At 33.8% G+C, this 25,102-nt stretch overlaps 1 protein-coding gene across 2 annotated transcripts in view; it reads left to right on the top strand.

The window, feature by feature from the left end:
- LOC139487551 (mismatch repair endonuclease PMS2-like) overlaps positions 1-25,102 on the top strand; it is a 61,164-nt gene that overhangs the window by 25,703 nt on the left and 10,359 nt on the right. For both annotated transcript variants that reach the window (XM_071272433.1, XM_071272434.1), the window contains exons 21-25: positions 2,772-2,872; positions 8,467-8,535; positions 9,322-9,359; positions 10,410-10,514; positions 10,864-10,899. In XM_071272433.1, the coding sequence (XP_071128534.1) occupies positions 2,772-2,872; positions 8,467-8,535; positions 9,322-9,359; positions 10,410-10,514; positions 10,864-10,899 (349 nt within the window). The remainder of the gene's footprint in view (positions 1-2,771; positions 2,873-8,466; positions 8,536-9,321; positions 9,360-10,409; positions 10,515-10,863; positions 10,900-25,102) is intronic.

Below are 25,102 nucleotides of genomic sequence, written 5' to 3'. Positions count from 1 at the left end.
CGCACTCTACTCATTCGCGCCCAATTTTAATTCAAATTCAAGCTGAATAATTGGAAAATCATGATTGTTGTTTTAAATTGCTTTGGTGTAAATACTGAATGTATTTTTAGCTTGGTATGAGTAAAACATTGAAGATTTTAAAGGAAAAACACAAAAGATAATTGTTTTTAAGCCCTTTGATCTGAAACAACAAAACAATAAAATATAGGAACCAAAATATAGCAATCCACTATTATAACCAAAACATGATAAAATTTATTCAACACACAGAAAAAAAATAGTCAGAATCTCACTTCATTATGAAAGAGGTCAATGAAACAAAGTATAGCAATACACTAACCAAAACATGATTAAGAGTTATTCAACGCTAAATAAAACGTTGACAAAATACCACTTTATTTAGAAACGATTATTATTATCTTTAACAATACGCTATCCAAAACATGATTAAGATTTATTCAACACAAAAAAAAAATGCTGTCTCACTTTATTTTGAGACAATGACAACAATTATACTTATAAGAAAACACTTGCTTACAGAGTTATTAAACACAAAACCAATTAAGATTAGTTGCGAACATGTAGGGTGTGAAAGTGAAAGGGGGCGAACATGAGTTGGTGCAAACGTGAATGGGCGCGAACGGACCCGGATTCAGCCTATGTACCAGTGAGAAATATAGAAGCCTTTCTACGGTATTTATTTGTACAATTCAGGTAGTCTTGACCTATTCATTTGTCTTAAAAAAAAAACCAGCCAGTTGGCACCTTCACTTCACACACACACATATCAATTATATGCTTACGAGACATGTTGCACTGTTAAACTAATTACGGTATGTGAAAATCAAGACTTGCATAAAAACTATCCCAATATTAGAGACAGTGGCGTCATTTTTCTTCAGAGCTTTCAGCTCTTTGATTACTTTTTTCACTGTAGTCAATTCAAATGGCCCATTCATTTTACAACATGGCCCATTATTTTTTGAAATGGCCCCTTGAATTTAATTTTGAGGGGCCCTGGGCCCATAGAGAAAAAATCCTTCCAGATCACTGTGAACACCTGGATTACAACAATTCATGGGTATAATCAAGTGTTTGTATACTAGGCAAATCCTTGGTATCATACACTGTATGAAAATGTTTTGATCCTGATGAAATGGTGTTTGATAAAAATTTGGTGTTTTAATCAGCTATACCAATGTCTGAAATGAACGATGAAAGTAAAACAAAACTGTTGTTTTACAATTCAAACAACGCGAGGATTTAGATGCAAATGAAAACAATGAACACAAAGTGAAAGTGACAAGTCAGGGACTGATGCTACCAAGGTCTACCTGACATAAAAGGATATGTAGTTAGACAGAACTTTTACATGTAAAATATTAGATGCACAAGTCATTAACTTCTGGTCAAAACGAAAACCCGCCTGACTGTCCAAACCAGCTCTTGTTCATAGTCCCATATCTAGCCAGTTTATACAGTTTTTACTGTAATGTGAAATGTTACAGTGACAAACAGTCATTTAGATTCAGAAACTGATTCAATAAGTGATGTGGTATGTTATGAGGACATACAGTCAGTCATTCAGATTCAGAAACTAAAACTGTAGTTATACAGAGACATAGCCATTCAAAACCTGAAACTATTAAGTAATATGAAATGTTTAAGTGGAGCTGCATTACGGACACAATTTTGTAAAAATTATGAAAAAAGGTGTGGGGGTTTAAAAGAGAAACAGCAGCTCTGTCTTTTATGTGAAATATTTCAAGGTTGTACATGGTCAATAACAAAAGGATGTCTTGTTTCTCATCACTGAACATAAAAATATGACCCTGTGACATCAACTTTGTCACATGATATGCTGTTTTCATAAGTTGAAACTGTTATTTATATTTGGCTCCAGCACAACATTTTACACTTCACCATATACTATTAAAAGTCTGAGATAGCCTTTAGCTGTACGTACTGGTACTAGTACTAGACTGTACTGAATTTTACTTGACTAGTCTGAATTGTCTGAATTTTATAACTGAATATTCCTGGACCCCAATCTCAACTATACTCAACCCAAATTAGATTATTACCCAATTTCACGGTCCATGGAACATGGAAAAGGATAGTGCGAGTGGGGCATCCGTGTACTTTGGACACATTCTTGTTTATCATATGAAATTCTCACATATGAGTAATAGGATTGATATATGGTTCATTAAAAGGTCTAAATGTCTGTCAGACAAGATTCATCTAACCTCAACCTCAAATCATGGATCAGTGATTAAGATTAAATTTTTGTGATCAATTCTGTATTTTAGATACTCTTATAGGTCAAAAATATTGGGTATACGGAATGATTGTTATGTGTGGTGTACATGTCAAACTAGCAGGTTTTATCTGACCTTGACCTGTTGTTTTTGACATTGGGAATTTAACTGAAAATCGAGTGCAACAAACTTTTCCTTGAGGCTTCTGTAAAGTGAAGTCAGGAATACTAGGGCAACAAAGTTGCTTACCATTTGTGGCAGGCATATGGTGACCCCTTACTTTTATTTCTATTGCAATTAAAATTTTTTATGCAATTGCTTTTATATATATATGCACCAACTCATCTTTTCCTTTCAAGAAATTTTAGGCATTTATATGTGCTATGTGCTTTAGTTTATATATTTTTTTTTATCAAATTGTGCTTATACAATAAATTGAAAATGTTAAAACAAAATTCCTGAAAAAAGAAGAGAGTATGCAAACAATTTACCCTATTCTTTGTCTTGTAGTCCACAGAGTCTAGAACTGACATCCAGTAATGAAATTATACTAATGGAGAGTATCGAAGTATTCCGAAAGAATGGATTTGATTTCATTGTAGATGAACAAGGTAATAATAAAAAAAAAAAAAAATGTTTTATTCACAGTTAACATGCGTTAACCCAAAATATATAAAAGAAATGATCTACTGAGTTTTTGATGGGCATGTATTTCAAAGGTAAAAGTGTTCTGTATTTGAAAAGTTAAAAGAAACAAAATATCTGTTTTTCGGTTCTGATTGTATTAGTGTCAATAATTTCTAAGCAAAACATAAGTATAGAAATTTTATTTCATAATATTTAAAACAAAATAGTGTACCCTCAAAATATAACCTTGTACATGTATCTACTTTGATGTATTCAAAGAATTGAGAGATATTTTGTTCGGGTCAAAAGTCCTTTACAAATAAGTTCAGTAGTTGGCATCAAGTTTGATGCAGGAATGCAGATATATAATATAGATATTAATTTAAAAGAACCAGTCAATAAGAATATAACTAATACATATTAATATTGTTACATGTGTAGATTATTTTTGGTTGTTTTTAGATGTTTTTAAATTGGCATTTTAAGGGGATGTAACTCTAAAACAGTGCATTTTCTAAAGGAATCTTCATGAAATTTTCATATTTTATATTTTAGCTGGAAAAAACGTATTGTGACCCTATCTTTTCTAATGATTTTCTCAAAGCATTGTCTGAAAGCTATCTTTGCATAATTTATTACACAATTCTATCATTTAGTTTAATTTATACAGTCAAACCTGATTAAACCGGACCCTGAATAAACCGGTCTCTTGTCCATACCGGCCGAAAACGAAAGTCCCATATTTTTCCATTCAAAATCTTTGTTAAAATACCCTTTGTAAACCGGACCCTGTATATTCCGAATTCCGGTCTAATTATGAAGTCCCAATACTCTTAATTACATTAATTATTACCTGTCAAAACCGGTTTGTCTAATTAATTTCAATGATCGATATGCAATCAAAACATATCTGTTTATACAACATGGCTTTTCGTGATAATCAATTAATTAGTTAGGTGTCAAACTGTGAACCTACAATCGTACAGTAGTGAGCTGCATTATTTATTAAAACATTATAAACGTGTCAATTAAACGAAAAGACACACCGAATATATCTCGGATTGAACTTACGTTTTAACTTAGATAAACAAATTAAAATCGCGGAGTAAGAAATTCACATCGTGATTTCGAAATCCTGGGTTCCCTGTTGTGAACCCCTAAACAAATGACCTTGATAATGAAAAACATCCGGATGACAACAATCAATGGATATTGTACACTGTACGACAAAGTTTCGAAAGTGATGAAATTACGTTTGAAAATATTCTGGCTTTTTAATCGACCATTCCAACATTTCAAATTATTGATCATGGGAGTAAATTGAAACTCTCGTCCTACATAATCCAAACAACGCGAGCATTTTGATGCAAATGCAAACAATGAAAAAAAAATTGAAAGTATTTTAATTTAAATCAGATATAATTTACAATCATAGAGAACTTTTACATGCAAAATGTCGGGCGTCACAAGTCATTAACTTCCGGTCAACACGGAAACCTGAATAAACTGGCTCACTGTCCAAACCGGCCCTTTTTCATAGTCCCGTAGCCGGCCGGTTTATACAGGTTTTACTGTAATCACAAAATGGTGTTTTTCCTTGTATAATCTATACAAAACATGTTATTTTGTCACAACCTGTAGTTTGAGAAAATGTGTGGTGACCTATCATTTTTAGCTCACCTGGCCCGAAGGGCCAGGTGAGCTTTTCTCATCACTTGGCGTCCGTCGTCCGTCGTCGTCCGTCGTTAACTTTTACAAAAATCTTCTCCTCTGAAACTACTGGGCCAATTTTAACCAAACTTGGTCACAATCATCATTGGGGCATCTAGTTTACAAATTGTGTCCGGTGACCCGGCATACCAACCAAGATGGCCGCCACGGCTAAAAAAAGAACATAGGGGTAAAATGCAGTTTTTGGCATATAACTCAAAAACAAATGCATTTAGAGCAATTCTGACAGGGTAAAAGTGTTTATCAGGTCAAGATCTATCTGCCCTGAAATTTTCAGATGAATCAGACATTCCGTTGTTGGGTTGCTGCCCCTGAAATGGTAATTTTAAGGAAATTTTGCTGTTTTTGGTTATTATCTTGAATATTATTATAGATAGAGATAAACTGTAACCAGCAAAAATGTTCAGCAAAGTGAGATCTACAAATAAGTCAACATTACCAAAATGGTCAATTGACCCCCTAAGGAGTTATTGCCCTTTATAGTCAATTTTTAACAATTTTTCGTAAATCTTAGTAATCTTGTAGAAAAATCTTCTCCTCCGAAACTGCTGGGACAAACTTAATCAAACTTGGCCACAATCATTATTGGGGTATCTAGTTTAAAAATTGTGTCCGGTGACCCGGCATACCAACCAAGATGGCCACCATGGCTAAAAATAGAACATAGGGGTAAAATGCAGTTTTTGGCTTATAACTCAAAAACCAAAGCATTTAGAGCAAATCTGACATGGGGGTAAAAGTGTTTATCAGGTCAAGTTCTATCTGCCCTGAAATTTTCAGATGAATCGGACAACCCGTTGTTAGGTTACTGCCCCTGAATTGGTAATTTTAAGGAAACTGCTGTTTTTTGGTTATTATCTTGAATATTACTATAGATAGAGATAAACTGTAAACAACAATAATGTTCAGCAAAGTAAGATCTACAAATAAGTCATCATGACCAAAATGGTCAATTGACCACTTTAGGAGTTATTGCCCTTTATAGTCAATTTTTAACCATTTTTTGTAAATCTTAGTAATCTTTTAGAAAAATCTTCTCCTCTGAAACTACTGGGCCAAATTTAACCAAACTTAGCCATAATCATCATTGGGGTATCTAGTTAAAAAAAATTTGTCCGGTAACTCGGCCAACAAACCAAGATGGCCACCATTGCTAAAAATAGAACATGGGGGTAAAATGCAGTTTTTGGCTTATAACTCAAAAACCAAAGCATTAAGAGCAAATCTGACAGGAAGTAAAATTGTTGATCAGGTCACGATCTATCTGCCCTGAAATTTTCAGATGAATCGGACAACCCGTTGTTAGGTTACTGCCCCTGAATTGGTAATTTTAAGGAAACTGCTGTTTTTTGGTTATTATCTTAAATATTACTATAGATAGAGATAAACTGAAAACAGCAATAATGTTCAGCAAAGTAAGATCTACAAATAAGTTAACATGACCAAAATGGTCAGTTGACCACTTTAGGAGTTATTGCCCTTTATAGTCAATTTTTAACAATTTTTCGTAAATCTTAGTAATCTTTTAGAAAAATCTTCTCCTCTGAAACTACTGGGCCAAATTTAACCAAACTTGGCCATAATCATCATTTGGGTATCTAGTTTAAAAAATGTGTCCGGTGACCCGGCCAACCAACCAAGATGGCCACCATGGCTAAAAATAGAACATAGGGGTAAAATGCAGTTTTTGGCTTATAACTCAAAAACCAAAGCATTTAACGTGACGGTACCCAAATTGCACCTATTCTGACAGTTTTTTCACCTACGTTTTTTTATGATAAAGACAAAAATTTCCATTCTGTGTTTATTTTGTAGCCGTATCCTTCTTTATTATAGAAGACCACCAATTTCATTTTTAATCCATATGGAATCATAGAAAAATGGGTTTAAACTGACCTCCAAACCATCAATGATTCTGAAATGAAGAGTACCCAAATTGCATCCATGCTTAAATTCGCACTGTCAAAATTCTAATAACAGAGCTTTTGTTTAATTTCTTCAAATATTTTGAACAATTGGATGTTAGTCCATGCTTACTCTTTATTTTTTTTTTAAATGGATACTTGTAACATATTGTATTTGATCATTTTATAAAGATGACGTTTTGATGACGTCGCATGGCGACGTTTCAGTACATTTTGCTTTTTTAGTAAACACTTCACCTGTTGATGAATACTGTGAACGTTTTGTGCATATCTAAATAGTTTTACCTATGTTGAAAGATGTGCATAGTATCAAATCATAAAAATACAAATTGTTTACGGTCTCTAGGAAATCTTGTTAGATTATTTTTACTATTTTGGCTTAATAGATGCAATTTGGGTACTCGGTGCAATTTGGGTACCGTTACGTTAGAGAAAATCTGACAAGGGGTAAAATTGTTCATCAGGTCAAGATCTATCTGCCCTGAAATTTTCAGATGAATCAGACATTTCATTGTTGGGTTGCTGCCCCTGAAATGGTAATTTTAAGGAAATTTTGCTGTTTTTGGTTATTATCTTGAATATTATTATAGATAGAGATAAACTGTAAACAGCAATAATGTTCAGCAAAGTAAGATCTACAAATAAGTCATCATGACCAAAATGGTCAATTGACCACTTTAGGAGTTATTGCCCTTTATAGTCAATTTTTAACCATTTTTCGTAAATCTTAGTAATCTTTTAGAAAAACCAAGATGGCCACCATGGCTAAAAATAGAACATGGGGGTAAAATGCAGTTTTTGGCTTATAACTCAAAAACCAAAGCATTAAGAGCAAATCTGACAGGAAGTAAAATTGTTGATCAGGTCACGATCTATCTGCCCTGGAATTTTCAAATGAATCGGATAATCGGTTGTTAGGTTGCCGCCCCTGAATTGGTAATTTTGAGGAAATTTTGCTGTTTTTTTGTTATCTTGAATATTATTATAGATAGAGATAAACTGTAAACAGCAATAATGTACAGCAAAGTAAGAACTAAAAATAAGTCACTATGACCAAAATAGTCAATTGACCCCCTAAGTAGTTATTGCCCTTCATAGTCAATTTTTAACAATTTTGTTAAAATTTGAAGATTTTCAATAACATTTTCCACAGAAAGTACTGTTATAGATAGAGATAATTGATATGGTCAGTTGACCCCTTTAGGAGTTATTGCCCTTTATAGTAAATTTTTTACATTTTTCATAAATTTTTGTAGATTTTTAGAAAATATTTTCCACTGTAATTACTGGGCCAAGTTCATTATAGATAGAGATAATTGTAGCAACAAGAATGTTCGGTAAAGTAAGATCTATAAACACATCACCATCATCAAAACACAATTTTGTTATGAATTTATCTGTGTCCATTGTTTAATATGCACATAGACCAAGGTGAGCGACACAGGCTCTTGAGAGCCTCTAGTTATTAAACTTTTAACATATATCAATAGATGCTATGTTTTGGCAAAGTATGAACAAATTCTATCATTTTTATTTTAGACTCCCATACCACCTTAATGCATGTATTTATTATTGTTTTCATGTTGTCTTTATGTTTTTATATTCGGTCAAAAGCTCTCTGGAGGTTGTGTTGTATAGTTTTTATATATGTTGAATCAAAAATAAATTTTCTTGTGTTATCTTTCATAAGAGGATGAAATGAATAGGCATTCTGACATCAGTGTCCAAGACTTTGACATCAGGGAAATTAGCATTGATGTGATGACATTATGAAATATTGGACCTGCAGAGATTATTGTTGTTGATAGAATGATATACATGATATAGAATGAAAAAGAAATTGGTGTTGTAACATTAAAATTAACTACATTATTTAATATCATTAAACAAAGAAAAGTATTTGTATATTATTTTGTTGACAGGTGATCCTACACAGAGAGTCAAGTTAATTTCTACACCTGTCAGTAAAAACTGGACATTTGGGAAAGATGGTTAGTCAGTAATATATTACATGTTGTTATATTGTTTTCTCTTCAAAAATAGTATTTTACAACAAAAAAGAAAGTAAGGCCAGTCGGTAAGATGTTGATTTCACTGAATGCATATAATTGTCTGCATAATTAGCATTGGAAAATACCATTTGTTTTGAGGCTGCTTTGTTTGGGCCAGCCCATTTGTCGTCGTTGATAAATTTTAGAAATGTAGTTGCTACTTACGACGTGGAAACTCTATATATTTTAGCACAATCATGTAACTACAATGTATTTTAACTTTAAATGAGAAGTCTTGGTTGATTTGACATCTGGTTTAACAGGAGTATATTTTTTTATACACATACATCAGTCTTAAAAGCCTATAGATAAAAAAAAAAAATATCAAATAATTTTCCATTATTGTCTTATTTAGAGAGTTTTGCAAAAATAATTCAATGAGTATAAAAATAATTCAATGAGTATAATAATAATTAAGTGAGTATCTTAATGACATAATGTTTAGCAGTATTTGTTATTGCAATCAATACCATTTTTTTTTAAATTCTGTTTTTCAGAAACTGTTTCAAATAAATAAAACAAAACTTATCACAATTAAACACCATATATGGATTCAACTGTTTAGCATTAGCTTGACCCTATTTATTTAACTTTAGAGCCAATACAGACCACATGTTGTTGAATCGAACAGACATTTTGTGTTTAATTTTAAAGATAATTTTTGTGATTTAGTTATAATTTGTTTTGTTATTAAAAACATATAAACAGATATTGATTTATTTTCAGATATAGAGGAACTAATCTTCATGTTAACAGATTCACCTGTGAGTATATGTTCAATTTAGATAGAATTAATTAATTCAAGAGGGAAAACAAGGGTGAAAGATACCATACGGACACTCAAACTCATTACCTGAAAATAAACTTGACCATGTCATGCATGGCTAAAAAAGAAAAAGACAAACAGACAAACAACAGAACATAATACACAAGACAGAAACTATGGACAAAATAACACAAACCCCACCAAAAATTGGGATGATCTCGAGTTCTCTGGAAGGGTAAGCATATCCTGCTCTACATGTATTCATGTCCTATTCACTACAATAAGAGATTTACCATCACTTCTCGGGAGATCCAGACTGCAGTTTAACTGCTCTTGCCCAGAGAATTGTACAAGCCACTGTCAGTGAAGTTGACTAGAGGCTGATTTACTTTGTGATGGCTTTGATCAAATGTATATTCTGTTGTTGAAAAAACCTTAGATATAGTACCATTCAATTTCAGGGCAAAAAAAAACCAAACAACCATAACAGTATGCAAAATAGATGATAGAAAAGTCAGTTTGTTTTGACTGATGAGTTTGACTATCATGCAGTGTGTTTTTTGACTGATTAGTTTGACTATCCTGCAGTGTGTTTTGTCGTCTTTTACAAGCTTGATAACATACTTTTAATGTTTAGTCTATATTTGTTTATCAAATTGGAAAATATTTTAAGATAGATTATTGTTTCTATATAGGAAAGAAGAAAATTAAGTGCTTAGGAATTATCCAAATGACAGTAACATGCATTGTTATATATATGCTGCCATTATATTTTAATTATCTAATGATAAAAACTTAAATTTATCCCTCTTTTAACCTTAGAAATCTAAGAGGTCTCCAGTTTTGTAATGCAGTGATACAGCCAATATGGACTCCTATTGAATACTAATCAATTAATAAATGTAAATTTAAGTTATAATGGCAGTTCTTTTTTTAAATTCACAAGACTTTGTAACTATGACTTATCTTTACTACCCATGATAATTTGAAGATACAATGTATAGACTTTTTGCAACAGATAAAACTTATACTAAATGTATGTTTTTAGGGTGTAATGTGTCGTCCATCCAGAGTTCGACAGATGTTTGCCTCTAGATCATGTAGAAAGTCCATAATGATTGGTACAGCACTGAATAAAGCTGAAATGAAAAAGGTAAGTATAGTTGCTGTATACAGTGGGTTTCATAGCAACATTATACCTTATTTAGACATTCTTATGTTTTACACTTTCAAGCAGAAAGTTAAATAAAGAGTGTATCGTTTAGAAAATTGCAAAAAAGAGATAAAAAAGTTGTAACCATTATGTTGAAATAAAATTATTTACCAGTTTTCATTTCCTCAAGACTTTTTTAGAAGGAAAGAATCTACATTGGGAAATTCCTAGGAAACATTTAAAAATTTACCATAATGTCACATGTATTGGCACTATAAAAACACACAAATTTTAAACAATTGTGTGTGTGTGTGTTACCTTTAACTGGTTATTTTTTGTTATCTTACAGTTAGTGGAGCACATGGGCCAAATTGACCAACCATGGGTAGGTTTACATTAATCTTTGTTGCTGTTTGCTTATTAAACAAATGTCTAGACACTGTATGATATTAAGGCACTGTGCAAAAACATCAATGAAACAAATCAAAATCAGAACTTTAATACACAGGTACTGATTGGTTGATTGTTGATTGTTTAACATCCAGTGGTAAATATGTGATGGATGTTCAGGACGAGAACACAATAATAATGAACACAATATACTGGAGGTAATGCACATTAATTAAATATGAATAAAAGTTTAAACTGTTATCAAGAAACTTTATTATTTATTATTCACCGACTACATACTTAAGTGTATAATATGCAAATTTGTCCTTGTATGCTTGGTACCATTCATATCAATTCTAATTTTAAAATTGAAAAGAAAGAAAAAAGAATTTTTTTCACACAACTCATAAGATTGAATTTTAAAGGATTCACATAGGAAAGGAATTTAATATATAACTTATATAGTTTAATCACACCTGGAACGAACTGATTGTGTGACTTATTGCCAATAATTGACGTCTGTTGTCAGTTATCACTCCTCTTAGTTGGCTGATTGCAACCGAACTTTGCTATATTCATTATAGAATTATGTAGTGTAGAAAACATGTCTTTTTAAACCTGCTATAAATAGAAAATGGGATAACTGCAAGTACTGTCAAAGTTGAACAGCTAGACAAGATATACAGAATGAGTCAACATAGCTGACTTTGTTTTTAGATTATTTTATAAGAGTTATAGCCATTCAAAGACAATTTTGACACATGTGTTGTAAATAATCTTGCAAATTAGAACTGATAGAGAGAGAGAAACTAAAACCTGCAAAAATGATAAGTCTGTCAAAATTATATTACAGATGTTGCCCTCAAAGAGAATTTAGATCTAATTTGGTGGTGTTCAAATTTAAATAAAATGATGTTTTGAATGCATTAAAAAATCATGTTGAACTGCAACTGAATATTGATTACACATACACTTTCTTTAATGCATGGCTAAAGTTTTTTAAACTTTAACTGGTAGATTACTACAAATTAAAGAAAACATCAGCAGACAACTTGAAACAAACCAAAGTTGCATCAATTTACTTCAATTTTTTTCTTCAATTCCCCTGTTAAGAAAGGCTTGTGCTGATTATACTTGAAGAGTTTTAATTGATTCGGATGACTTAAACTTCCAATTCCTCAGGAATAGACCCCAATTTTTAGACAATAATTAAAGACTTGAAATTTCAGTATGATAATTAATTCTGAATGAATTCTGATATACAATAGTAGTTTATGTTTCACTATTAAGTGACACTAAATCATGGTATGAAATATTCTTCATGACAAAAAAAAGTGTTTTAAAGTAACTAATAATTATTTTACTGGTAATATTTGATATGAAATTATTTTTAGACTTTTGGCAAGGAATCTAATCTTTCACTTTTAACTTTAAAAAAAAAATTTGGAATACTAAAATTATACCAGAGGAACAGTCAAACTCATAGATCGAAAATAAACTGACAACGCCATGGCTAAAAGAGAAAAAGACAAACAGACAAACAATAGTACACAAGACACAACATTGAAAACTAAAGATTAAGCAACATGAACCCCACCAAAAACTGGGGGTGATCTCAAGTGCTCCAGAAAGGTAAGCAGATCCTGCTCCACATGTGGCACCCCTCCAGGGTTCTCGCTAAGGATTTTTGAAGGCGAGTCCAGGGACTCATCATTTTTGGCCATGGTGAGTCCAACAGCAAGAAGAAGATATTTTATTGCAATATAACAGAGATGGGTTCGATTACTTTCAATGTAATTGATTAAATTACAATTACTTTGACATTTGTACGATTAAATTAAATTAATGATTACCACATTTCTGAAAGTGTCTGATTAAATTAATGATTACATTGGCAAAGTAATCATGATTACATCTGATTACAATGAATTTTAAAAACAAAAAATTTTGAATGAAGTGAATGAATAAACGTTTTATATACTATTATAGCATTTTTAGAAAGGACTATGTTTCATATATTATAAAATGATAACTTTTAACTTCATCTATTTAATAAAGCACCAAAGTTCACTACATACATGAACATTGTGTCACAGGTTTTAATTCATTACACTTTGTCATCCTTGAGACTTCAATTGAACAAAGCTTTATAAAGAGTTTGCTCTTTGTCTTCTAACCTGTTCCAGACTTTATGTGTTTCAAGGTGCAGTTTATGGAAGTTGAAATATGGATGAAATAAAGTTGCCAGTAAAAATCTATGTAAATTTCAATAAAATTGTTTATTCAAATTGTACACAAGTACTAAACATCATGCATTGCATTTTATATGTCCAGTCCAAATACATATAAAATTTTGCTTATTTTAAATAATGTTTTTCCAACTTATAATTTTGTTTGTGCTAATTAGAGATTTTTTTGTCCTACAGCTATACTCAATTGGTCATTGCAATAAAAACAAACCTTAATTGGTTTCCTACCTGTCAATTCAAAGTTGACAAAAATCACAATATTAACAAGAGATTATAATTCAGGGTTACTGAGAATTAATAACTAGAATATAACAGTTATTATCAAATAAATATAAATGTACATCTTAAATTGTCAATATATATATGGACCATAATTTGCTATTGGGCTCGTTTCCTATAACGATAGAAAAGTGATAAAAATGTGTATTACTGTAAGAAAAGTTGTAACTACATCTAAAGATGCCTTTATTTTTATCAACATACAAGTGTATGCTACTCTTCCCTAGAAAAAAAAATTGAAATTAACAAATTTCAAAGATTATACGACCGTATTTTTGTGTTGTTTCTCGCGTTACTTTTCGCTTCCGAAGTGCATAACGCTGACTGATTTATAGATAATCGTCACCAGCAAATTCGTAACTTTTGCTTTCAAATAATAAAGAACATCGACCAATAAGAATAGTCAGAAGAAAATGCTGAGAACTATAAGTATTTCTGTAGCAGGTGTAAGAACACTAGCGTTACTTCGGTTTCCGATTTCGTAACGCAAATTTTAGATGATGTAATCTGCTTTGTTGTAATAGAATTCTTTATAACAATATGCAAATATGAATTCCGCGAGATGTTCAAACAGGTAAATCAGAGATGATTTACATTCTAGTTTTGTTCTTCGTAATAATTAAGTTAGAAAATGACGTTATCGTTATGCGTTACATTTCACACGAAACAGAAGTCCAGTTATTTCCTTTTTATGCCCCGTCTACGATAGTAGTAGGGGCATTATGTTTTCTGGTCTGTGCGTCCGTTCGTCCGTCTGTTCGTTCGTCTGTTCGTTCGTCCGTTCGTCCGTCTGTCCCGCTTCAGGTTAAAGTTTTTGGTCAAGGTAGTTTTTGATGAAGTTGAAGTCCAATCAACTTGAAACTTAGTACACATGTTCCTTATGATATGATCTTTCTAATTTTAAAGCCAAATTAAACTTTTGACCCCAATTTCACGGTCCACTGAACATAGAAAATGATAGTGCATGTTTCAGGTTAAAGTTTTTCAGGTTAAAGTTTTTCAGGTTAAAGTTTTTGGTCAAGGTAGTTTTTGATGAAGTTGAAGTCCAATCAACTTGAAACTTAGTACACATGTTCCTTATGATATGATCTTTCTAATTTTAAAGCCAAATTAAACTTTTGACCCCAATTTCACGGTCCACTGAACATAGAAAATGATAGTGCATGTTTCAGGTTAAAGTTTTTCAGGTTAAAGTTTTTGGTCAAGGTAGTTTTTGATGAAGTTGAAGTCCAATCAACTTGAAACTTAGTACACATGTTCCTTATGATATGATCTTTCTAATTTTAAAGCCAAATTAAACTTTTGACCCCAATTTCACGGTCCACTGAACATAGAAAATGAAAGTGCATGTTTCAGGTTAAAGTTTTTCAGGTTAAAGTTTTTGGTCAAGGTAGTTTTTGATGAAGTTGAAGTCCAATCAACTTGAAACTTAGTACACATGTTCCTTATGATATGATCTTTCTAATTTTAAAGCCAAATTAAACTTTTGACCCCAATTTCACGGTCCACTGAACATAGAAAATGAAAGTGCATGTTTCAGGTTAAAGTTTTTGGTCAAGGTAGTTTTTGATGAAGTTGAAGTCCAATCAACTTGAAACTTAGTACACATGTTCCCTATGATATTATCTTTCTAATTTTAATGCCTAATTATATTTTTTATCCAATTTCATGGTCCATTGAACATGGAAAATGATAGTGTGAGTGGGGCATCCGTGTACTTTGGACACATTCTTGTTTTTTATTAAAATTGTTTTTGTCGTTAAGTTTTAATCATTTCCGGTCATATGTGAAACATGTGACTAACATGTGATCACGCCCTTACGGCCGGATATATGAAATACTAGGTCTAAACATTGTTTTTGTTTCCAACGGGATGTTGGCAAACATAATCTGTAGACTTGTTTTGTCTTGTTTAAAAAAGGAAAATACAATTTTCAAAGAGATTGCACCGGGGGTCTATTATTTTTCCTATGTGCATAATGTTACATACGATCTTGTTTGAAAATAAATGCCCAATGACTTGACAAAATCGATTTCAGATTTGACAGACGTTATAACACACTTCGTTTCCCGATAACGATGTAAAGGGTCCTTGGAAAATTCAATCGACATTACGTCTCTTATCATTGTGCCGATGCTCGTTGGATTGATTTTGCTTCAGCAGTAAATATAACTGGATATTTTAGGTGAATAAAGATAATTTAATAAAAAATACATGTTAATATACCGTTACACTTGGAATGTACAAAAGTGGTATCTTTGTCATAATTTTTAATTATTTTTTTTTTATTCATGTTCTGCAAACACTTTTCAGAAATGCAATAAACTTGTCAAAGGAGAAGTAAACTTTTACCATGCATGACTTGAAAGGAAGTACTTTATTGATTTTAGCCCACTAAAGTAGGTTAAAATGTGGAAACCATGTAGATGGTGTACATGTCACAAATATCACATGGTGCCTATTTTAAAGGTTTTAATTACAAGTTAAAAGTTTTTTTCTTTACTGGATTTAAAGAATTTTACATTGCCAATGATTTGGAATAAATTGTATATAACTGGAATTTCAAAACCAAATATAAATACATTTTTTTGGCTAAAACATCAAGATACAACGATTATGGTATCCTGTATCAATGAAGAAAATATGGAAATTTCTGAATAAATTGTACTAATTGTTTTCAAAACAAGCACATATTTAGGAGTTTTATAATACTGTTACATTTAAAATGGATTTTAAGAAAAAGTATACTGTTCAGATTATTTTAAGCAGATTTTGCAATAAAATAAAACTAAAAAAATGCTTTCTGTTTCTTATGGTTTCCTGTCGCGTTTAAAAAACCCTTTAATTTAACATTGAAAATAGATTTTAAATATTAACATGAAGCAAGTAACACTAGTAATTGTGTTCATTTATGTCTTTTGAAATATATTGTGCAAAATAAAGAAAATAAAGATTGGTTTCCTGTTTGGTTTCCTGTCAAGTAAACGGTGAATCAAAATGTATTAATTTTTTCTTAAAAAACTCAATTGTTCCATTAATACTATTCTAACATCAACACAACCCACAGAATAAAAGTTAAAGTTTTAGAACTTATTAAAAAGGATACAAAAAGAAACCAAAGGCCGAATACCAAATTATGGTCCATATGTACAATATCTTTTACTAAGGCGAAAGACATAATTGTATTTATATGTCTCTTCTTTGGCTAATGCTGTAACAATTTATTTTTTTACTGAAGTATACAAATTGATATACATGCTTTATAAAGTAAACAAAACTATCTTAACATGCTTAATATTTATTAAATAAGAATAACAAAAAGGTTCATTTCTTGACCATAAACAGTTAAAAAAATGCATTGTAATCAGAATGTAATCTAAAAGTAATCAGGATTACAGGGTGTTTTGAAAAGTAATTGATTAAATTAAATTACATGTAATCAGTTTTTTGGCTGATTAATGATTACAATGATTACTTGAAAAATTGTAATCAATTACAGCTGATTAATGATTACAATTACAATTACCCCAAGTCTACAATATAATGTAATATTTTAGTCTCCATGGCCTAACAGAGCAATGAAATGATATTAAATTCAGATCACTTTTAAACATTTGCTATAAAATGATGATATTTGTGTTTAACTGTGTTCAGTTTATACAAAATGTTTCAATCTTGATGCATCTGTGGACTCACCAGTTTTGAAAATGGTGAGTCCAGACAGATTTTGATGTGTCCAGGACTCATGGACTCGCCTTACCAAGAACCCTGCCCTCGTGTTGCTTGTGTTATAACAAACCTGGTAAATAGTCTAATTCAGTAGGTCACATTTGTGAACAGGGAACGGGATTGTAGTTCAACATAAGGAACATATACCATATCAGCTGTGAAACGGTTATTTCATATTGATTATAAGCTTAGTGTCTCTGATAATTTCAACTTTATAATTTAGTACTTGTTGATTCTAAATACAAACAGATCCATCTCTTAATCATATAAGGTAAAACAGGTAAAAGAATGACGCACAAAACCATGGCTAAAGCAAAACAATGAGTCTTCAAAACACTGCTCAAAAATTCAACATTGATCTTCTCACACCATGTATGTACCAGGAATGGTCATGTACTACAACTAGTAGAAGTCTGAAGCAGCCTATCTCTTTACTCATCTGAACTGATGAGGGTGTTAAGGTTTATTACTCCACTGTAGTCTGAACTTGTACTCAACCCTTACTTGACCAGTACTTAACCGTTTTATATGTGTCTGACCCATATACTTAAACCAACTCTCTACCACTTTTGATCTAGTTGATACATTATCAACCTATTCTGGACCAACCTAGACCTGTTTCTATATCTATCTATTGTATTTCATCAATTTAGGAACTATTTTCAAAATCAAAAGATTCACAGAAATAATATACAATTATCATCTTATTAGGATCGGAGAGAGGGTCCTTCATTTCTGTATTAAATTCTTGAGGCCATTTTTGGTGGAAGAAGACGTCAAGTCTTCTGAAGACCTATGGGACTGACTTTAACTCATCGAGCCTCCGTATGCCGCATTCGTTTCTGTGTATTACAATTTTATTACATTTAATACCTCACCTTCATAAATTTAGATATCAGTCCACTCGCTGCATTATTCAACCGGAAACCAGCCAGAAAAAGAACCATGACCCCGTGACAACCTCTCCCACCTGACACCTGTGCTTCCTAAACCTATATCATTTTTTCCGGTTCAACAACGCATGCTGCACGCTTTTGTGGAGGAGGAAAAAGTTTATTTTTTGCAAACAAGTTGTTTATTATATATATTGAAATTTAAATTGATATTTTTGTTTATTATAAGTATATTTAGATAATTTATCATAATTTTATCTGAATATTATGGATAAAATTCCAGCTTCGGCTACCCAAGAGGTAAGTGACAGTCAAATACACACTTCCAACAGTAATTTGTTGTCCCCTTGGCGTTCGGCCACCCATTCTGATGACTTTTGGGATAGAAGTCTGGAATTTCCAGGTGTTTCAGGTGTTGGTATGGAACATGACTCAGAACATGTTCCTGTCAGGACTTTGCCGTTCACTCCCGGTGCCAGTCAGTTGAGGCTATCTAGGCCTAGCAGGGTATCACATACCGTTACTAGGCCTGCACAGATACCAACGTCTCCTGTGTCTTGCACGACAAGCAGGCAGGAGACTCTACCAGCTGGCATCAGGAGTGACCCCTTTTCCAGGACTAGGTGGTCCATGAATTTTGCCTACCCTCCCATGCCTATGGGTATGCCCAACTTGCCGCATTATCCCCAGCCCTTTGACCCGTATTCAGCTCAATCAGTTTGGTCTGGTCAGGGGTTTGGTGGTAGACCCTCTTCAGAGTCATCCTCTTTTAAGGATGAGATGAGGAGTCTTACCATGTCCATACACAAGATTCAAGCTACTGTGAATGCTAAGTTTATGGAGTTTGGTAACAGGCTTGATCTGATGGAGTCTAGGGGTCTGTCTCAGGATCCTGTACAGGACCCTCCCAGACCTCCTAGACAGTTGTTGGAAGACGACTCGGTGTCTTTGGCTCCTAGAAGTCAGGAGGGTAACTTTTTGGATGACCAAGGTGGTATTTCAGATGTTGACAGTGTAGTAAGCACAGAGGGAGATGCTTTCATTCCTAAGGAGCCTTCTTCAGGCAATTCTGATTGCCTTAGGAGTCTGGTCTACTCGATTCGCAGGGATATGTCAGATATGCCCATGTCGTCTCCACCTAGGGTTTCTTCTACTCCTTCGGATTTCATGGCTTGCTCAGGTATAGTCAAGCCAGAGTCTAAGGGGTATTATTCTTTTCCTGAGTCGGGGCATTTTACAACTGCTTTGTCTTTTGTAAACTCTTCTCTGGCTGAGAATCTTGCTAACACTAGCAAAACTGGTGGTAGTAAGTTCTCTGGTTTCGGACCTGCCTCTTACCCAGGGAGATGTAGATCTAAGGACTTTGAGATCCATGGATCTTCCTTGGGTATGTCGGCTCCTAATTGTGACAGGGCTTTTTCTAGTTTACTTGGTTCGAAACCTTTGGATGGCCTCAGACTTTCTCAAGCTTCTTATGTCAAGTCAGAGAATAATCTGAGGTGTTTAACTTTTGTTCTTGAGACAGCTGAGCACTTTTTGTCAGCAGCTGGGTCTCTTTTAAAGGACAAAGGGGAGGAATTTTCAGACTTGAGGTCTATGCTGCTTCAGGTAGACAAGAGTCTTGGAATGTCTCAATTCCTTCTTCTTGGTACTGTGGACAACTTTACTCTTGCTAAGAGACAGGAGATTCTTGATAAATCAACTGTCTCTGAAGCACTTCAGCAGTGACTTGTCAGTTCTCCTTTGTCTAAGGACAAGTTGTTCTCTGTTTTCTTAGAGCAGTTACAGGAGGAGTTGAATAAGGCCCCTCCTGTGGTCAAGGTGGATGTGAAGGTCACTGATGGGAAAAGATTTGTCAAGACCACTCAGGTTAACAATCCTTCTTCTCATCAACCCAAGGCTTCTACCTCTTCTTCTTCGAATTCACAGCCTACGAAGAGACCAGCTTTTTCTCGTCCCAACTATTCTAGTGGGAAGAAAGCTAAAGTTGTTAAGGGAAAGAAGCAGGGTAAGTGATGTGTTGTCCCCTCCGTTGAATCGTTCCCCACTGGAAGAGGAAAAGTATACTTCTCCTCTTCCTCTTCTTCCAGTGGGGGGCAGGCTGTCCCACGTTCTAGATCAATGGGCTCTGATAACTTCAGACAAGTGGGTACTTTCGATTTTACGGAGGGGATTGGAACTTCAGTTTCTGGAACAGCCTCCTCTTTCTCCTGTTCCAATCAATCTGTCAGTGACAAACGATTCTCAAAAGAATCTATCAGGTCGACTATTCATCTAGGAAGTTTCGTCATTTCCTGAGACTGGTTTGGGCAGACAAGGTTTACAGTTTCAAGGCTATACCTTTTGGCCTGGCTATTGCACCCCTAGTTTTACCAGGATTTTTCAGACGGTGGTGTCTTATCTTCATACTCAGGCAGTACTCATTCACTCCTACCTAGACGATTCTCTTATCAAGAATCATTGCCGATCTCTTTTGGAGGAACACACCAATTTGTCTATCATTTTGCTCCTGAGACTGGGTTTTTTTATTTCATGGGAAAAATCAGAGATAATTCCCAGTCAGAGTTTCAATTTCCTGGGAGAACATTTTTGGACAGATTTGGGTCTAGTGCTTCCTCCAGAAGAGAAGGTAGTCAAGGTACGTCAGTTAGTCAATGCTCTGACTCAGTTTTCATCTGTCCCAGCTCGTCAATTGCTTCAGCTGGTTGGTTTCTTGATTTCGATCATGGACGTCATTCCACTAGGACGTCTACATATTCGTCCAATCCAGTGGTATCTGTCGGAGTTTTTGCACCCAATTTCTCAGTTGTGGGAGGCACCTGTTCCAATTTTTCCTCGGTTGTTACCTCATCTTCAATGGTGGCTTCAGGAAAAACATCTTCGGAAGGGAGTTTTGTTGGATCCTCCAGACCCCAGCCTAACTCTGTTCACAGATGCAAGTCTGATGGGTTTGGGAGCTTATCTGGAGGGCAGGACAGCATCAGGCCTTTGGTCAGGTGTTCAGTTGGAGGAACACATCAATCTGCTAGAGATGAGAGCTGTGTTCCTTTCTCTCCATCAGTTTCAGGCTGTGGTTCAGGGTCAGTCACTACTGGTTGCCACGGACAACTCCACAGTAGTGACTTATCTTCAGAATCAAGGAGGGACCCATTCCTTTTCTCTGAATCATCTGAGCAAGGAAATTCTTCTTCTGTGTCAGTCTCGATATAATTCTGTCAGTGAGACATGTTCCAGGCAGTCAAAATCTTCTGGCGGATGCTCTCTCCCGTTCCCGTGTTCCAGTGAACACAGAATGGGAAATTCATCCATCAGTGTTTCAGGAGATCATTCTTTGTTGGGATCGTCCTCATATAGATCTTTTTGCCACCAGTCTGAATCACAAGTTGGAGACTTACGTTTCTCCCATTCCAGACGAGAAAGCCTGGGCAGTAGATGCTATGACCCTATCTTGGAAGGGAATGTTCAGTTACATGTTCCCTCCTTTTCGTCTTCTTCCAAAGATCTTGCACAAGATTCAGAGGGATCTTTGCAAGACCATTCTTATTGCTCCGGCTTGGCCACGACAGTCTTGGTTCCCAGAACTACTACTTCTGTGTTGTGCGAAGCCTCTTCGTCTTCCTCTAAGAGAGGATCTACTGTCTCAATTCAAAGGAAGAAAACTGCATCAGGGTCTAGAGAATCTCCATCTGCACGCTTGGTTACTGTCAGGAATTCCCTCAGAAAGGGAGGCTTTTCTGAGGGAGCAACCAAGCGTATCTCAGGATCAGTCAGACAATCTACAGGAGCAGTGTATGACTCCAAATGGTCAATTTTCTGTACTTGGTGTCTGTCGAAACAGATTGATCCCATCACAGTTACTGTCCAACAGTTAGCGGATTTTTTCCTTCATCTTTTTGAAGAAAAGGGTTATTATCCTTCTATTATAAAGGGATATAGATCTGCCATAGCCAGAACAATATCACTTTCAGGAGGCTCTGATTTTGGTGACAATGAGTTTTTGTCTTTGTTGATAAAAAAACTTTTGCCTTAATAGACCTCGTCAAAGGCGTTTGGTTCCTTCTTGGGACTTAGGTTTAATTTTGAAGGTTCTTCAGTTCCCACCTTTTGAACCTTTACATTCAGCTTCCTTGAAATTTTTATCTTATAAATGTTGTTTTCTGATAGCTTTGGCTACGGGTCGCAGAAGGAGTGAGATTCATGCCTTGTCAATTTCTGAGTCTTGTCTACGCTTTGCGGCTGATAAGTTTTCAGTTACTCTTCTCACTGATCCATCTTTTTTAGCAAAGAACCAGTTACCTGATAAAGGTTCTGGTCAAATTACTATTCCTGCGTTACTTCCCACGGCGGATAATCAGGTTTTGTGTCCAGTGAGAGCCTTGCTTGTTTACCTAGCTTCTTCAGCTAAATTAAGATCTGCTGGTTCTTCTAGGTTGTTCATTCCTATAAAAAAGGAATTTCTGAAATTTCTGCTAAAATCATTTCTACCTGGATTTGCAATATTGTCATTTTGGCTTATAAGTCTGCTTCTTCTGAAGTTTTAGTTAAACATCAAGTTAAAGCACATGAAGTTAGAGCTTTAGCCTCTTCTTTGAACATTTTTAATTCCTCCTCTATGTCGGAAATCATGTCAGCTGGTTTTTGGAGGTCTGATAGTGCCTTTTATAACCATTATTTACGTTCAATGCCTCTTCATTGTGACAACCTCTATTCTTTAGGGCCTTTAGTTGCTGCTCAACATGTTGTTTTCCCTCCTCCTAGTGATGGGGATTCAGCGCTTTGTTAAATTCTGTTATCTAAATTTATGAAGGTGAGGTATTTAATGTAATAAAAATCAAATTTTTAGATTTAAATTTTAGTTTTGTAAATTAAATACTCACCTTCATAAATCAGAGGTCCCTCCCCCCTCCCCTTCATTCACTTAGTGCCTAGCATTTTAAGGAGTGGACTGGTATCTAAATTTATGAAGGTGAGTATTTAATTTACAAAACTAAATTTTAATTCTAAAAATTTGATTTTCATAACAACTTAAGATTCCTGACACCGATTTTTACACATGATTAAGCATCTGAATCATTTAATTTGTAAATTAGGATTGAAAAACAATCACTATCGTAAATATGACCTTTTTATTTATGTAAATTAATAGATTTCATCTCATCCACATGAAATCAATGAACGTTATTTGTTTACTTGTAACCGGATGTTTTTACTGTAGATATTTGTAGTACGCATGCGTGAATTTGGTATCGGGACAACTCGCCCCGTTTACAAGTTCGCCCTTGAAGTTACGAATTTGCAATCTTGCAGACAAGAAGATTTTGTTTTTAATAAATAAAAAGGATCTATTTCTTATTAAATTGGTGTCTTTATTCATTGTTTTCCTTGTCATGTGAATTAGATGCCTTTCTACTTCAAATGGTTTGAATCTATTTATAAAATTATTCAAGACTCAGTTGATAAGAGCAGTACGTTACTGTTGGGAGAATTTGATTAAACTCTAAATGCTCATAGAATAAGAAATATAATTGAAACTGAATGTACCTCCTTCTGAATAATTTATTGCAATATAAATATAAATCCCTTTTGACAAGAGAAATCTGACTTTTGTCAGATTTATTTTTTCACATGTGCAAAGGTAATCACGTGTAGCGGCCATATTGGTTTGTTTACAAATATGTGAAGAAGCCTCTAGAACCATGTCCTAAACATAAATAGTTTCTGAAAGCGTAAACTTTATGCAATACTATTCATCAATCATGATTATTTTCATAAAGAGGTAGGGACAATTTGTCGGCAATTTGTTTCATTCGATAAGATAGGTAAATAATGTTTTAAATAGCCCGATAGATGCTATTTATAGTACATAAAAATACGTCACATCATTTATTTTCATACCTTGAACAGGTATTCCTACAAAAACAAGGCCATGACTATTGATTTTTTAATATTGATTTTATTTTATTATTAACATCCTTTATGCAAGGTGCCATACCATGTAACTTCTCAAGGAGCCAAATGATATCGAACTAATTCAAATCGTGATTTTCTCATTCTGAATATGTATATCTGTTACACAGTATTTGTCCTGGTCTTTAAAGGTTTTATCGTCTATAAGATTAGACAAGAAAATACATGTGCATGTATGTATTTTAACCGCAGAACATCTTACATCAGTTGGTCATAGATCACCCTGTGTTACTACTTCATGTTGTATTGCCTTTTCTGTAATTTTAACAAATCGGCCCTTCGTTGTGATACAGATGCAACAGCTTCTTGATGTTTTACCTACAATCACGATTTGTAGTGTAATTGATTTGTTCTGTTATGTTGTTTTATTTTTCTGATGAGTTATGTACCCGTGTATAGACGGTGGTAAAAATTTCAGTACTAGTATCTTTACAGTTTGTGATTTGGCGCCAAAATTGTTGTTGACTGCATTTGTTACATATAATACCATGTTCAAAAAAGGTTTCGACGAAATGTGTTTTGTTGTTATAAAAATTGTATACAATGGCCTTATTTTAAGTTATGTGTATATTACACCCGCAACATGTAGGCTTAATTTCTATAGAATTAATTCTCGTGTTATTGGTTATGTACAGGCACCTACATCAGTTTGACGGCAGTTGTCCCTTGGATATATGTAATAACGTAAACACATGAATAGAAAGTAATTCAAGAGTATGGACAGTCATAGGATTGCACACAATAAGCGATACATTGTTTTTTCTTTGATACACGTAAAATTATTTACTAGTACACTAACTGAATAGTCAAAATGAACCAAAATGACTCTATGAATCAAGCAAACAACCGAAAAAATATGATAGAAACTTTAAAATTTAATATAACAACACAAAAAAATGCAAAAGTTCTAAGCGAGGTTCGAACCCTTTCTTCAAAACCGTCATTTATGAGTAGTTCTGTGCTCTACTGGTGGAGCTACGGCGATTCTTATCATTATGACTCTTATTTAGAAACTATATTGGTACAATTTATCGATGTTACAATTTTTTCTTTAAAAAGTTGTTTTTTATGTAATAAGGA

The sequence above is a fragment of the Mytilus edulis genome, chromosome 9 (assembly GCF_963676685.1).
Source record: "Mytilus edulis chromosome 9, xbMytEdul2.2, whole genome shotgun sequence".
NCBI lineage: Eukaryota > Metazoa > Mollusca > Bivalvia > Mytilida > Mytilidae > Mytilus > Mytilus edulis.
This window is presented reverse-complemented; position numbering and strand designations above follow the sequence as displayed.